General features: G+C 39.5%; 1 protein-coding gene across 3 annotated transcripts in view; it reads left to right on the plus strand.

Moving 5' to 3' along the window:
* The window catches only part of COL9A1 (collagen type IX alpha 1 chain), an 83,080-nt gene that overhangs the window by 37,547 nt on the left and 29,797 nt on the right, over window positions 1-15,736 (plus strand). For 2 of the 3 annotated variants that reach the window (XM_036870855.1, XM_036870857.1), the window contains 11 exons: window positions 1,190-1,243; window positions 5,419-5,472; window positions 6,804-6,857; window positions 9,449-9,502; window positions 10,958-11,011; window positions 11,132-11,185; window positions 11,312-11,365; window positions 12,172-12,225; window positions 13,252-13,296; window positions 14,675-14,728; window positions 14,833-14,886. In XM_036870855.1, the coding sequence (XP_036726750.1) occupies window positions 1,190-1,243; window positions 5,419-5,472; window positions 6,804-6,857; window positions 9,449-9,502; window positions 10,958-11,011; window positions 11,132-11,185; window positions 11,312-11,365; window positions 12,172-12,225; window positions 13,252-13,296; window positions 14,675-14,728; window positions 14,833-14,886 (585 nt within the window). Of the gene's footprint in view, window positions 1-1,189; window positions 1,244-5,418; window positions 5,473-6,803; window positions 6,858-9,448; window positions 9,503-10,957; window positions 11,088-11,131; window positions 11,186-11,311; window positions 11,366-12,171; window positions 12,226-13,251; window positions 13,297-14,674; window positions 14,729-14,832; window positions 14,887-15,736 lie in introns of those variants that run through there. The other variant, XR_005022098.1, reaches the window with a different exon arrangement.

Raw genomic sequence — 15,736 nt, forward strand, 5'->3', positions numbered from 1 at the left:
CAGTGCTGTTCAGGGAAGAAATACCAGTGAAATGTATTGGATGGAGGGGCCCTACAACACCAAATGAAGGTTCAGAAATTTGCTCCAGTGATGAGAGATGTGGGCCAGGGACCGTACACATAATGTATGTGAAACTGTTTTAGTTAAAAAGAATTGGAAAAACTGCAAAATAGAGAAGAAAAGAGACTTTCCAAAAGTGTTTTTCTCTCACTCTGCCATCATAACTACTTCAAAATTGCCCATAAAAATAAGAGAATAAATACCAAAAGCTGGGGTTAAATAGCTTTCTCTCTCTAGTCCAGACCAGGGAAGTTCTGCCAAAGACCTGAAAGGCTCCGAGGCCCTGGGTTTCCCACTGTGGTTTTCGTGGAGGTTAGCTTTGGTGGGTTCCCATAACTGCAGAAGACTTGGGCCTGGCTTGGTGTCTTGTTTTTCACAGAGACTTGCACCCTTGGTACAAGAAAGGTTCTGAGGGCGGAAGCTCTGACAGACTTAATTTCAGAATGTTTATTTGCCTCATGTCCCTGACCCAAAGCACACATATGCTTAGAACAGGTGGCTTGACAGTGAAAGATGGGGATTTCTGCTCATGCGCTGCAACCTTCACGGGCTGCTGCTTATAGCTTGTCACCTGCACTTAAACTGTGTACAAGAAGAGGCAGAAAGTCGTGTGTCTGGGGAAACCCTTCTTCTGCTTCTAGGAAGGAGATGGGCACAGAGGAAGCAGAGGGTTTTCAGGGGCGCCTCCAGAGAGCAGGGAGTAGCCCGTTGGGTGGGTCAGCCGTCACCTCTGGAGAGCGAGTTACTGATGCTGGAGAAGACTTCATGCCCTTCGCCCAACTGTGGGAGGGAGCTGAGGGGGGAGGGTTAGGGACCAGCTGGCAGTGAGTCATTGCCCAGTGGCTGAACGAGGTAACGGGGTGTTTGCTATTCTCGAAGAGTGTTTGTCTATTAACTGAAACTGATATTTATTATATACAGTGGTCATGTAGCCCACATGGTGTTATCAAGGTCTTCTAAGGCTGTCATTTCTCTGACATCACCTTTCTCTTAGCAGCACATGGACATAGATTTGGAGGGAGCAAGGTCATTTTATGAGCCTTCTGACCACTTTCTGTGCCAAACTCAACATGTCTGTTTGTTTGTCTATTTATTTATTTCTGTACTTACGTACTTTTGCATTTGTTAGGGTCATAAAGGGGCTAAAGGAGAGATTGGTGAACCCGGAAGACAAGGTCACAAGGTAAGGACAATGAATATTTAGTGGGAAAATTGTGATTAAGAGGTCGTGATCACTTTCATTATAAAGAATTATAAGGAATAATCAAAGCATACTATTTTATCCTTCCTTTTCCAGTGATGATTAACAAGTTCTCAGTTGATGCGTCAATATTCTGATTAAGCATCATATTCTAACATTGTTCAGTTACAGAAGAATAGAACAAAGAAAGCGCCATACACTTTCATTCTTTCCTGTATTGCTACCCCTTGCTTTCCTTTTCAAATCAGTCACACTCAGCTCTTTTCCTTGATGGTTTTGATAGTCAAATGTGATTCTAGCCGATTGTTCCACTCCACTAAACAAAATTTTATGACAGGAGTAAAATTTTATGACAAGTGTTGCTGAGACTAGCAAACAGGGAAGTTGGAAATTGGCTCATAGCTTCTCATCTTAAGTCCTGAAATAGTTTATCTGTTTGTTTCTGACCTCATTTCAGTGTAACTTAGATTTTGAGTAATCTGGAAGTTAGCAATTGGCACTTATATTATTTTCTGGGTAGAAACTGAAATCCACAGCACAACTTGCATTGGGGCTGGCATGTCCTGCAGAAAAACCAAGGCTGAAATTTAAAGCAAGGTGACCTATTTGCCTTTTCTTTTCATCCACTAGGATGAAATCGCTTTAGAGTAACTAAGAATTTGACTTCTTGCACGGTAGAATTTTAGTTCCGGTTAACTCCATAATATTTTACAAAGTCAAACTGTTCTTATCAATGTGGGTCTTCTAGACTTTGTTGAATATGTCCTTCTACACCTTTATTGGGTGGCAGAAGTCTTTTTCTTTAGAAGTTAAGAGCTTGAGAGGCAATTTATTAATACCTTCAGGCAGGCATTAATATTCCTTTGTTTTTGGCCGTGCCGCAGGGCTTGCAGGATCTTATTGCCCCAGCCAGGGATTGAACCTGGGCCCTCGGCAGTGAAAGCACAGAGTCCTAACCACTGGACCGCCAGGGGATTCCCAGGCATTAATATTCTTGAACTCCTTAGGTAAAGCTGTTGAACAATCTCAGATAATGACGATACATAAGCCAATTTCCTGTACCTTATTACAGTGTGAACATTCATTTTAAAAGTCTTTTATTACTTAGGCTCTGAATAGTTAAGGCATTTTATTTATCTGGCATATAACAGCTGGGTTCTTGATGTCAAACTGGAGAAAATAGAAAAAAAAATCAAGTACTTTGGAAATTTCTCTGTGTGCTCATTCCTCCATTGAATTTTTCAATTTGTAATTTAAAAAAACCAACAAATATTTATTAAGTACCCACTATGTGCCAGAGTTTATTCTAAGCGCTAAGGGCGCAGAAATGAAAAAATGTCCAATATGGCTAAATTAAGTATGACATATGCATATAATAGAATATCATCTAACCACAAAAACAAGTGTGTAGGAATATTAAATCACACCAAATATGCAGGAGGTAATACGTATAATAAAGCAGATTTAGTAGACTTCTGCTATTTTTGATGCCCTGCATCCCTTTCTCTTTTTTTGGGTGACCTCTTTTCTTTGGGGAACTTCCACTTCCCCATCCCATGGGTTTTGGGAATGGACCTGTCAGTCAGAGTGTCTCTCCACTCTCCCACGAAACTAGCATTTTTTGAGACCTATACAAGTTAGTTATCTGGACTTTCAAATTTGGTTTGGTCTTCACTGGGGAACCTGCAATTTTTTTGGTGTGTTAGGTAACTGGCCAAAATTTTCATTAACAGTTGTTGAAAATTCCTTTAATTTATTTCACATGTTTATGTCACTTAAAACTTTCAGTGGTGTCTTTGAAAATCGACCTATGAAGATAAGATAGCTCCTTGGACAATGAATCTTGAAAAGGCTAATAGATGCTTTTAACTGTAGACTGAAAGCAGAAAGATGAAGAATTATGAGACTAGGGGCCTGAAGTTTGCTTTCAGATTCACAGTTCTGCCTTGAGTTTACTCTACAAATTAATTAATGAAGATTTTAAAAATTGTTTATAAAGATAAGAATGAATAGTCAAAAATCTTTCAGTAAAACGGTAATAAATTGCTATTCCTAAATTTGTCATTTAGCTTTGTGGTTATTGATTAGTTATTGTGTGCTATTCATCTGCTGGTGAAATATTTCAGTCAAATACATTACTCCAAGGTTTATCAAGAATCTATGGGAAAATACCCCAAAACCTGCTAATGAAAAATTACAATCACTGTTGTTTTTGTACTTACATGGGGAAATACAAGTAGTATTTAATCATACGTATGAGTTGATTATCTGCTCCATGAACTAGCTTATTCACTGGCTTTCCTATCAGGACCACCTCCCTCCACTGTCAATCTTATGATCTGATGGAAGGTAATCTGAATATAATTATGAGACAAAGATCCACTATGTAAGACTCTCAGAGTTCATTCAAAAATCAAGTGTAAATTATTTAGGTATAGCCTAGTTCTTTGCATTAGATGCCCAAATGTTCTATATTAATACTTCTACTGAATTTTTTGTATTTCTTTGTGGGTGTGTGTGTATGTGTGTGTTTGTGTGCAAAAATCTCTATGTATAAAGTATAGCATGTGGAGTAAGAAAATGGGTGAATTGAAACATGTAATAAACAATAGAACTGGATTTTAATCTACCATTATGAACAAATATCAAAAACTAAGAATGTTTCTCATGATGAACTTCACAATTTAAGTTATTCATTACCGTAGAAAATGTAGAACAGTATATCTATTGTGAAAAGTAAAACCTTTGTCAGAGAGAAAATAACATTTTTCCCAGAGTCCGTAAAGTAATCTTTCTGTAAGAAACAGTAGTTGGATTTCTGTTTAGAATATCCTAACATTTTAAAGTATATCAGAGATTATAAAATTAATATCAAAAAGTTAAACCAATAATTAGTTAAAAAACATAATGGAAGAAGATTCTATTGGCAATAGCCACCAGGTAGTCAAAATACTTTCGAACAAACTTAAGAAGTATTCAACAAAATGAAAAGAACAAAACTTTATTGGTGGAAAGAAAAAGAAAACGTTTTGACTAAATATGAAGATACACTGAGTTCCGAGATGGAAAGACTCAGTATTGTGAAGATTCTAACTCTCTGTATATAACCTATTAATTTAATGAAGTTCTAATACAAAGCAAGCAGTGTTTTTGTGAAGATTCGCCCAACAATTCCAAAGTTCATGTGGAAGGGTAAACATTTAAGAAAATCTGAAAATAAGAGTAACTATAAATGAAAAATAAAGGTAAAGGAATTCTCCCAACCTGAGATTAAAATGTATTATAGAGTTTCGATAATTAAAATGTTGTGGTATTGACAACATCATACAGCAGACCAGTATAGCTGAATAGGAAGGAAGTCCAGAAACAAGTATATTTATCAATTTAACATACATTAAAGATGAATTTTTCAACCTGGGTGGAGAGACTCTATTATTCAATAAATGATATTGGATAGAGTGCCAGTTATCAGGAAAAAAAAAGATTTCTACTCTATCTTTACATAAAAATAAATTACTGATAATTAAAAATTTCATGTAAGAAATTATAAAATTACTAGAAGAAAAATATAGATGAATATTTATATATTTTGGAGGGGGCAGAGAAGGCTTTTCTGAGCAACATCAAAGGTAGAAGCCATGGAAGAAAAGACAGATTTAAATTTAAGTACAATTAAAAAAAATAAACTGTACATGGTACAAAAACTGTAATGAAAAAGTTAAAATGAAAATCATAATTAAAAATATTATAGTTTAAGGAAAAGTTTGCGTAGTGTGATCACACTTTCTTAATAATACACCCACAACACACATACTTAGAACATGAATGCATACACTCTCTCTCTCTCTCCCCCTCTTCCTCTTTCCCTCCCCTCCTCTCTCTCTCTTTAGAAAAGCTTTGAAAGGATAGCATCCAAAATGTTACTGGTGTTTATAGTGGAAAGGTGGGATTTGGGTGACTTTATTTATATACGTCTCTGTATTTTCTGAATGTTCTGCAATTAATATGGACTACTCATATAAAATAATTTAAGAAAGTATAGTAGACTAATTCAGGAGATGCCAGATGAACTTACCACGTGCTGAGTTAGACCGAGCCCATTTCAGTGTCCATTTGCTGGAATAGCATTTGATGCCCTTCTCTCTGTGGTTTTTCAGGGTGAAGAAGGAGACCAGGGCGAACTAGGAGAGGTTGGAGCTCAAGGACCTCTGGTGAAGTATTTTTAGAAACATATTTAACTATGTTGCCGGACCCTGGTGGTCTTTGGAGGATATCATTACTGCTTGCTGAACTTCTGGGGTTTGGGAGAGGATATGCCAAAATATTTCTGTAAAATTCACAGTTTTTCATTTTCTAAATATACAGCATCTGTCAAGGAACGCAAGATTTGTAAAAAGTATGCTTTTTGGAACACTTATGCACAAGCTCGGGAGACAATACGTGTCATTCTCATGTCTCTGCTATTGACCCAAATATTTCTGGAATTCTTTTTTGAATTACCTTCAGAGTCAGAAAATAAGCCCCACAAGAATGAGCAGCTTTAATCTGATTTGGCCAGATCTCACTTTGTGTCCTGAGCTGGATCACCCCGCCCAAGTGTATTTCAGGCCATTCCTAACTGATCTACAGAGAACTGGGACTGACCTGGATGCAAAACAAACAGTTGGTCATGGAGATGCCCCGTCTTCTCCAGTGAGAGCACAGGGAAATGACTGGCCTAGAGCTACTTTATCCTAAGCCATTGCGGACAGTCAGCAAGTTGCCCCGAAGTGGCTCCCCCGCTTTCCTGATGGGGCGTCTGCTCACTGCTGCTCCCCAGGGGGCACCTCTACAGCATCTGCTTCTGGAGCCCTGCCTCTGTGGGTCCAGACAGTCAAGCATGACAACATTCAGTGTTGAAGGGGATCCTAGGATCGACACCCTGCACCCTCATTTTGAGGATTACCCACTCCTGTGCCCGAGAAGGGAGGAGATGGGTTCCTCCTGCCCCAGATTGGAATTCAGAATGCCTTTTCTCGTAGAAACGGTGTAACGTAGAGTGATGGCAAGTGAATGACGGAGACCCCAGCTACACTTATAGGAAGAAGCTTTTGTGGGCTGCCTGGGGACCTCTTGCCTTGGATGGCACACACCGGTGGGGAAAGATTAGTCCAAGGTTTAAAATCACGATCATGTGACCCGTAACCAAGTTACAAACCGTGAAGGAGGCAAAAGTGGCAGTGTATTCTGTGTGAGTTAAAAGTCAAATGCTTTATCGTCATTCTTTGATGCTCATGATACTTACTTTTTTGCCATCAGTCATTGTTCCGATTCCAGATTTGTGTAAGTCTTCAGAATTTTTAAAAAGGGTTTTAACCATCAGAAGAATTCCTTTTGGATTTTTCTTCTAAACCAGGAAAGTTTGCGTGCAATACAATGTCACTTTTTCTCAGTGTTACCTTTGGTTATGATAACATCCTTCTCCTGGATCAGCTTTTGTGAGGACATCAAAGAATGTGTGCTTCAACTAGAAGAATTTACTTCTCTTTTTTTACATTTCCAGGGAGCTCAAGGTTTGAGAGGCATTACTGGCATAGCTGGAGCCAAAGGGGAAAAAGTAAGATCATGATGGTGATGACACACTACCAAACTGCATCAGTGTTGAAGTTTTGGGCCACTTCAAATATCTTCTTATCTTTAACAACATCACTTTTTATTTCTTATTGGGTGCTTTGTAGATGTTCGGTTGGGTTCTTACTTTCTGTTATAAATGTAGACGATAGAAATGAGTCATACACAGGACACTTGTTATTATTATATATTTTAAATTCTTTTGGGTAAATAGGAGTAAGCAGGGCTGTTATGTCTAATCTCTTTCCTTTATCAGTAGTTGACACTGATAACACTGACACAGTACCTGGAGTGCCCGGCAAAGGCAGGAGGATGGAGAGGTGGAGCTGAGAAGGATGAGGCATTGCCCTTGGTGGGGAGGGGAGGGCAGGGCAGCGATTGCTTGTCTGAGTGAATAGAAGAAGCAATAACAACGCAAGCTTGAACGTTCATGATGAGCTCAGAAATATTTTTCTTGCTGTGTGAGTGTGTGTGTGTGTATATATGTATGAGCGGAGGGGGTGTGTCTAGCTTCTCTCAGATGTTAAGGAAGTGGTCAGCGCTTTTTAGAAAGTTTGTTAGGAAAGCCCCTTTGTAGGCTCCAGAAAATTAAAAACGGGGCTCTTTGCCCACCACCCCTCCAGACCCTCGCCTTATCCTCTGCAGAACCTCTGAGGCTAATTCATGTTGTTCTGCACAGAAGCACAGAGTCTTTCATTAGCAACCAGACAGGGATAACGGGCACATTGTAGGTGCTCAGTAAATGAAATTCAACCTTTTAAAAAAAGAGATGCACATTTTTGTGGATCGAAGGAATTGCTTCATGAATAATTCCATCAATTTCATTTTTTCAGCCGCGTTCTCTGTCTCTCTAGGTTCTCTCACTGTGCCTGTCTCCCTCTTCTGTTTCCTATAGAATTCTATGTTTCTTTTCTAAAAACACTGTCTTCTTAAAAACATATTTTGCATTTCTGTATTCATGTTTCCTTAAGTAACATTCTGTGTGTACTCTTCTGTTATTAAATGATAAATCCCATTTATTTTGAAGTTGCTGATACCCAGGCCTTTGCTTTTTCTGGGTTTAAATCACTTCCGGAAATATGTGAACCTCACTTTGAAACCAATTACTGTTCTTGATAGGCTCTTTATTTGAGGCATTTTGCTACTTGGTAGTTTTCAAAGTTTCTCATTTCCTCTGATTTTTGTCAAATTGTTTTCAATAAAAAGAAAAAAGCTCTTCTGGTGAATTCAGACCTGCGGAGTGGTTACCTAGTAACAGCAGTTTGGGTCTGAGCTGGTGCTGAACAGCAATGAGACAGAGAGAGAGAGAGAGAGAGAGAGAGAGAGAAAGGGAGAAAGAAGGACAGCAGCCAAGCCATTTCTATAACTCGAAGGCTGGCTCTGCTTCCACCAGGCAACGTGAGTGATGAATTCAAGGGCTTTTTCAGGTCTCCCAAACCTCTTCTTCACTGGTGGACGGAGAATGCCTTCTGCTGTATTCTAGTTTTAGGGATCAAAGACTTTCAAGGCTCTGTGGTGCCTCTGCTTCTTTCTTTGATTCTACCCATGTCTGAACCTTCTAGCAAAGGTTTTCTAATTTTTAATTTTTACTGCAGACACCGTCCACCTGGTTTTCTTGGCCTGACATCTACCCAATACCCTTTTGACTGTCTTCCATTTCTTTTATCATCTCCTCCTCTCAAGCCTGTTCGTTAGGAGACGGCTTGTTCACTTCAGGGGTCCATCTGCCTTCTCGTTCCCCTGGTAGATGAGAAAAAGTTTTAAACAGGGGGGGTGTGTCTTGTCATGCAGCCTATGTAGAGAGCACTAAAAACCCCATATTTTTGTTTTCAAATCACATTTTGATTCTTATAATGAAAATAGGGAGGCGATATGTACAATAGATAACAAAGACAGAGATAGTTTCATGATGATTAGATGTATAAAGCTCTGTGGTTTTTAGCCATCATCACTCGGCAGGGTAAATCTGTTGTGGAGAAAATAGATCAATTACTTTACACATACTGAACCTACCATCTATCCAGGATGGAAGAGGGGATGCTTCAATCCTTATTACAATTCGTTCCTCTGAATCACATGGCTGGACTCCTGATTCTAGGTCTGGGTGGGGATCTTGAGTCCCAGAAATCCCTCCCACTGGTGTGGTGGCTGTGGCGTCCACAGCAGCTACTATTTGGGTGGCCCCTTGGTCTTCACCATCAATGAATTCCTGTAGGGATCCTGAGAACCCTGGAGTGTGATGATCAAACCTTTTCCAATAGGCTTGCCAAGTTCTCTAAACAGGTAGCTCATATCAGCAATCAGGAATGGACGCAGTGTTTGTTAACTTAAAATATTTAGGGTGGTATCAAAGATTGGGTATAGGTACTTTTGGTGGGATGAGAGAATGTAAACCAGTGTTTTAACATCTGAGGTTTCTGATTAAATACTCCTCGGGTTCACTGATGAATAGAGTATATATTACAAAACACAAAACCTCCTTTTTATCTGGCTCTTGAAGTTCTTTAGAAAGACTGGTGTGCCCTTTAGCACACATGGCTGATCTCAAGTTCATTTCTTTGTCTCGTTTATTTCCAGGGCGCTCGGGGCTTAGATGGAGAACCCGGGCCGCAAGGTCTCCCTGGTGCACCTGTGAGTAGTTTTCCTTTCATGGGATCCACTGATAGATTTTTTAGCAATGATCAATGATAGATTTTTTTGCTGTATGTATGTGTGTGTGTGCAAGTGTCCTTACATGTGAATAAGGTGGAAAAATGGGCAATAGTTTCTATATTTATTTAAAATTTTAAAATTAAGACAAGCATCTCTTTTTTGTACAGAGAAATGTTCTTCTGACTTGATATGGGTTTTGTTTTTCTCATAAGTATAGTCAAATTGTTAAGTTTTTATGCTTGCTGTGTTTTCCTTTTGCTTTGGTTGCTAGGATGCTTAGAGTCACAGAAACTGTCCCACTTTAAGTTCTTGGGTAGTTCTGTCCTTTTTCTCTCTTATGATTTCTGATCTCATTATTTGATATTCTGACGGCCATGTGCACACGTGTCCTTATTGTGGACTGCCTCACACCTGTTTTGGAAGTAAATAAACCAAAAAGCTGTTCATTAATATCTCTCATACCACATTGAAAAGAAGAAAAGGTATAAGTAAAATAGAATTTCCAACTATCAAGGTCCAGTGGGAAGGACAGAATGTAACTGAAGGATAACATTTTAAGATCAAGCTCCAGAACATGTGGTGGAGGTAATGCACCAAGTGGACCTGAGAGGAAGGAGGGCCTGCAAAGCCGTGCTGGGAGGGAAGGGCAGTGAGCACAGGTGGGGAGGGCAGGGGACACAGGTGGGGAGGGCAGGGAGCACAGGTGGGGAGGGCAGGGAACACAGGTGAGGAGAAGCCCTGTTGGGGCGATGGGGGTGTGTGCTGCCTTAGGGCTGGCACAGCCTGGGTGGAGAGCTCCTTTTGAGAAGATGAACTTGAATAGATAAGGTAGAAGCACATTATGGAGAGTGTTTAATGCCAATCTGGGCGATCCGAAGTGATCCAGTAGCAACAGGAAGCCATTTGAGGTTTTAGAGCAGTTAAGCAATTCAACAAAAGCTGTATTTTAGGAAGACACTCTTCTCATCTATTACCGCCTGCACCATATATCAACATTAGCTGGGTAATTCTGACAGAAATCATTATTATTGACTGGGGGAGTAAGTAATATGGAGAAAAGGTTGGCAACTCATCCAAACCTCAACCCACCACGATAGTCAATGAGGCTAGAGGATGTGTAGACATAGTTACTGATGTCAAGGTTACCTGCAGTGTGGACCTTAATTTTATTATACCTATTCATCCAAAGAGCACAGAAGCATGATGCCTTTACAGTGAAATCAATAGAAATGTAAGTCTCAATTATCCTTATGGTAATATCAATTTTTAGGATAATATAATTTTTATAAAAAGATTTCTTGAGGCATCCATGATAGAGCAAAGCCATTGGGATGAAAGAACAATAGTAAGGTAACGTAGATGGTGTTTTATAATTTCAAAAGTCTATCAATAAGTTACTTTTGCTTACATAAACGCAATTTTATTTTCATACAGGGTGATCAAGGGCAGCGAGGACCTCTAGGAGAAACAGGTCCCAAGGGAGACAGAGTGAGTTCGAATTCGTGTTAATCACTGTGAGCATGGAGGTTGTGCTGATCTCTTTGATGTGACCTAAGTACACATGGTAATTGATTGTGTCTTGTCTGTCTTCTCCCTTCTACCCTGCAGGGGGCTCAGGGTTCTCGAGGAATTCCTGGTCTCCCTGGGCCCAAGGGCGACACGGTACGTCCTGAGCTGTAGTCATCAAGCCCATTTTTCAAAGTGATTATTGTAATAAAACTTTAGAAAGTGATGAAGGGAAGAAGAATGTGTTTCTAAGAGACAGTGTGTTTCTTTGTGCGTCTTTAGGGCTTGCCAGGTGTGGATGGCCGGGACGGGATACCTGGAATGCCGGGAGCAAAGGTAGCTGTGTGATTTAGTCTAAAGGTGGTGAAGTTGTCCCTGCCAGGGGCCCGCCAGGCACAGGGTTTCCATTACTACGTCACTGGGACATTTACTGAGCTGGTTTTGGCTTTTTTTCCTCCTTTTAATTTTTTAATCAAGTGTCAATTCAAGATACTTATTAGAAGTCAGAAAGAGAAAGACAAATACCATATGACATCAATTACAAGTGGAATCTAAAACATGGCACAAATGAACCTATCTGCAAAACGCAAAACAGACTCACAGACATAGAGAACAGACTTGTGGTTGCCAAGGGGGAGGAGTTTGGGGAGGGACAGACTGGGAGTTTGGGATTAGCAAATGCAAACTATTATATATAGGATGGATAAACAACAAGGTCCTACAGTATAGCACAGGGAACTATATTCAATATCCTGGGATAAACCATAATGGAAAAGAATAATGAAAAGAATGTATCTATGCGTATAACTGAGTCACTTTGCTGTACAGCGGAAATTAACACAACATTCTAAATCAATCACACTTCAAAAAAAATTTTTATTAGAATAGAATGTTTGTTTGCTTAGTTTCAGAAAGTCAGTAAAATTGCCCCATTGATGAAAGTAGGCAGAAGGAAATTATGTATTTTGATTGCATTTCTGTCCTAAGTCCTATCCCATCTCCCCGCCCTGAACTGGGTCATGCTATAAAAGTGCACGTAAGGTCAGCTGTGCGGAGAGTCCTTTTGCTTAGAAGGTCTTGGTCTTTCCTTTTCTTAAAAGAAGGACAGCAGTTCATACAGATTCAACGAAAATTTTTTTCAGGGTGAACTAGGGAAACCTGGACCTCCTGGTGAAGCAGGGTTGCAGGGGTTACCTGTAAGTATTTGAATATTTAAATGTTGATTGGTTTATATACATATTTTGAAGATATGCACTTGGGGGAGAAACATGTTTTGTATGTCATTTGATAAGTTCTGGAGAAGAAATGATGCTTTAATTTTATATTTTTACAGTTTTACATTTACATTTTTGTACTTTTTTCTCTGAATACCTAGTTATTCTCTGATAACCACACTAAGCTTTAACTTTATATTTGCATCCCTCCTCTCTCTTTAGTTCACTAAATCTTCCTATATCGTTTCACTAACCCTGAAGCTGTGGTCCAGGCTTTATACTTCCTCCTACTTTTAACCAGTTCTGAAGCCCTTGTACCAGGGTTGAGCCATAAGAGGTTGAGAGTATGTTCAGGGAACAATGTGAGATAATAAGATTTCATTTTTTGATTGTGTGCTATTTTGAATTATTCAAATTGGTGTTTTCCTGCATTAATGTGGCTGGAAGTTCATGTGGGTTATACCACGTGTATTCTTGGCTCTTTGGAGGCAATTATTTCAAGTTAAAAGGGATACTTGGTAATGATGAGGACTGCCCTCGGTTTATTATGATATCTGACACTTTAAAATAATCAGAGAAATCAGGCCTCCCAGTAGCACCAAATCTTAGACCCAGCATTCTTCTGCCATTCTCTTTCTCTATTTAAGGCTTAGAGATTTTGATAGGTCCTTGCTTTGTATTCCATACGTGAAATCATGCCAGGAAGAGCTCCTGTTGATCTGAAAATAGGATTCTAATTTGGAAGTTCATCCTTGAAAAGTAACTTTAGTTTAGAGCTAGAATTTGCTGTAAAGGTGTTCAGACATAACAAGCCAGTTACAGTAAAGTTGCCTTCTACACTGTGGGTAGGTCTATAACTGTTCAAATTGGGGAACTAGGAAGAATCTCCCTCTAAAGCTTTGAGGTTGTCACGATGTCCCCAGCCCCTCGGCAGTATGCAGTGGGCTTGGCATCTCACGGATTCTCAGAGGAGGTGATTAAACCTAAGTTCTGTGTGCATTCTTTCAGGGTATACCTGGAATTCCTGGCGCAAAGGGTGTTGCCGGTGAAAAGGTAAAAGATGAAAACTTGTAATTAATATTTTTCTCTATTTCTTATTCTTTTACTAATATATTTTATTTATCATTTTATATATTTCCAACCTGCCTTTTATTTTATGTTTGACCTTAAGGAGAAATCAAAAAGGCCTTAAGGCTTCAGAAACTAATCTCTTTCCCAGCTGCAGAAATAGTACTGTGACGAAGTGTTGCTGATCGAACTTCCTTCTTGAAAGAGTCATCCTTTGCCAGTGTAAAACAGAGAAAGTTTTATTGCTCTTCACGATTTACTATGAGGACGATATTAAGCCATAGAAATTGTCAGTGCATATTATTAAGATGATTTACCTTAAACTAAAAGATATTAAGCATTTTGTTCACATAATGATCAGTTTTAAGTGCTTATATTCTAGCACTTAAGAACCAATAGTTGAAAGAAAAAATTAAAGGGCTAAAATATAGCTTTACTTTTTTTTTTTTTTAATTAATTAATTTATTTATTTTTGGCTGTGTTGGGTCTTCGTTTCTGTGAGGGCTTTCTCTAGTTGCAGCAAGTGGGGGCCACTCCTCATCGCGGTGCGCGGGCCTCTCACTATCGCGGCCTCTCTTGTTGCGGAGCACAGGCTCCAGACGCGCAGGCTCAGTAGTTGTGGCTCACGGGCCTAGTTGCTCCGCGGCATGTGGGATCTTCCCAGACCAGGGCTCGAACCGTGTCCCCTGCATTGGCAGGCAGATTCTCAACCACTGTGCCACCAGGGAAGCCCCCTAAAATATAGCTTTACTTTAAATAAAATAAACTGTGACTAATGTAGAAATTGATTACTGTTAGATTACATGGCTCCAGCCCTCCGATCGTAGTGGCTCATGGAGTCGAGCAGAGATGTTCGCTAGTAAGAGGACCACGGGCAGCTGATGGTGGGGTGGGATCCCAGACACCTGCTTTCCCTGGAGCCTGCTGGCGCATCCCTTATTTCCTCATGTTGGCATGATCTTTTACAATTTTAATGGTGTCAATGTCAGGTATCAATAAAAAGGCTCAAAGAAGTGTATTGGAGGCGGAAATGCTGAAGAAAGACATATATAATTAATATTGTAAAGAAAGAAAAATCCTCTCTTATTCTTGTCTGTCTAAAGACCTTCACTTTTTGACATCTGGCCTTCGCTTTTAAACATTTTTGACATCTTTATTATGCCTCTGGAAGTGACAAAACAGTATCCTAACCTAAATCTAAAGAACTTTGATGTACCCACCAAGAAAGAGAGTTTACATCTCAATGTAAAATCAGGAAAGTAATGCTATTTAAGTGTAAGAAATACCCAGTCTTGGTAAGACAGGTTGATTATTATGCTTATTTACTGCCTGAATTACTCTAAATATTGTATTTTACCTTCAGGGTAACACAGGTGCTCCAGGGAAGCCCGGGCAACTGGGGAATTCAGGCAAACCGGTAAGTTGCCATAGGTTACCTTTTCATACCTTGTAACCTGTTGTAATCACTAAGCAAAGGATTAGGGAGTTTAACTTTTTCTTTACCTGCCTTCCTCATAACAGGGCCGCCAGGGGCCACCAGGAGAGGTGGGACCCCGAGGACCTCGGGGCCTCCCTGTGAGTATTCCTTTTCTGTGGACCCCTCCCAAAGTGCCTTCCCCGGGCTTTGCTGGGTCTTCCTTCCCTCCTCTCCCTCCCTCCCTCCCTTCTTTCCTTCCTTCCTTCCTTTATTCATTCATCCATTAACTCATCCAGGAATGCCTTCTGATGTTTTAATATGTGATAATCCAGATAAACAATGGAACAGGAATGCTACTTAGATATACAATATGCTTTTTTTCCCCTAGAAAGTAGAAACAAAAATGAAGTATTAAAAAAAAAACCATGATGACCCTTTCTGCTCTCATCCCATGTTGAAGGAAATATTTTAGTGTGATTAAAAAAAACAACTCTATTGAGGTATAATTCACATACTATATAATTCACCCGTTTAAAGTATACAATCCACTGAGTTTTAGTACATTTGCAGAATTGTTCAACCATCACCACAGTCCACTTTAAAACATTTTCATCACCTCAAAAAGAAACTCTAGATACACTTGCAATTCAACATTTCCCCCCAGTCCTCTCAAACCTAGGAAACCACTCATCCACTTCCTATAGATTTGCCTATTCTGGAAATTTCACATAAATGGAATCATGCAGTATGTGGATTTTTTAATGATTGGCTTCTCTCGCTTAGCATAATGTTTCAAGGTTCTTCTATGCTGTACCATGTATCAGTACTTCATTCCTTTTCACTGCCAAATAGTATTCAATTGTATGGACATACCGCATTTTATTCATCCATTCATCCATCGATGGGCATGGGGGTTGTTTCCACTTTTTGGCCATTATGATTAATGCTGCTGTGGACATTTTTCTACAAGTTTTTGTGTTGACTTGTTTCATTCCTCTTGAGTACATA

This window comes from Balaenoptera musculus, chromosome 12 (assembly GCF_009873245.2).
Source record: "Balaenoptera musculus isolate JJ_BM4_2016_0621 chromosome 12, mBalMus1.pri.v3, whole genome shotgun sequence".
Taxonomy (NCBI): Eukaryota; Metazoa; Chordata; class Mammalia; order Artiodactyla; family Balaenopteridae; genus Balaenoptera; species Balaenoptera musculus.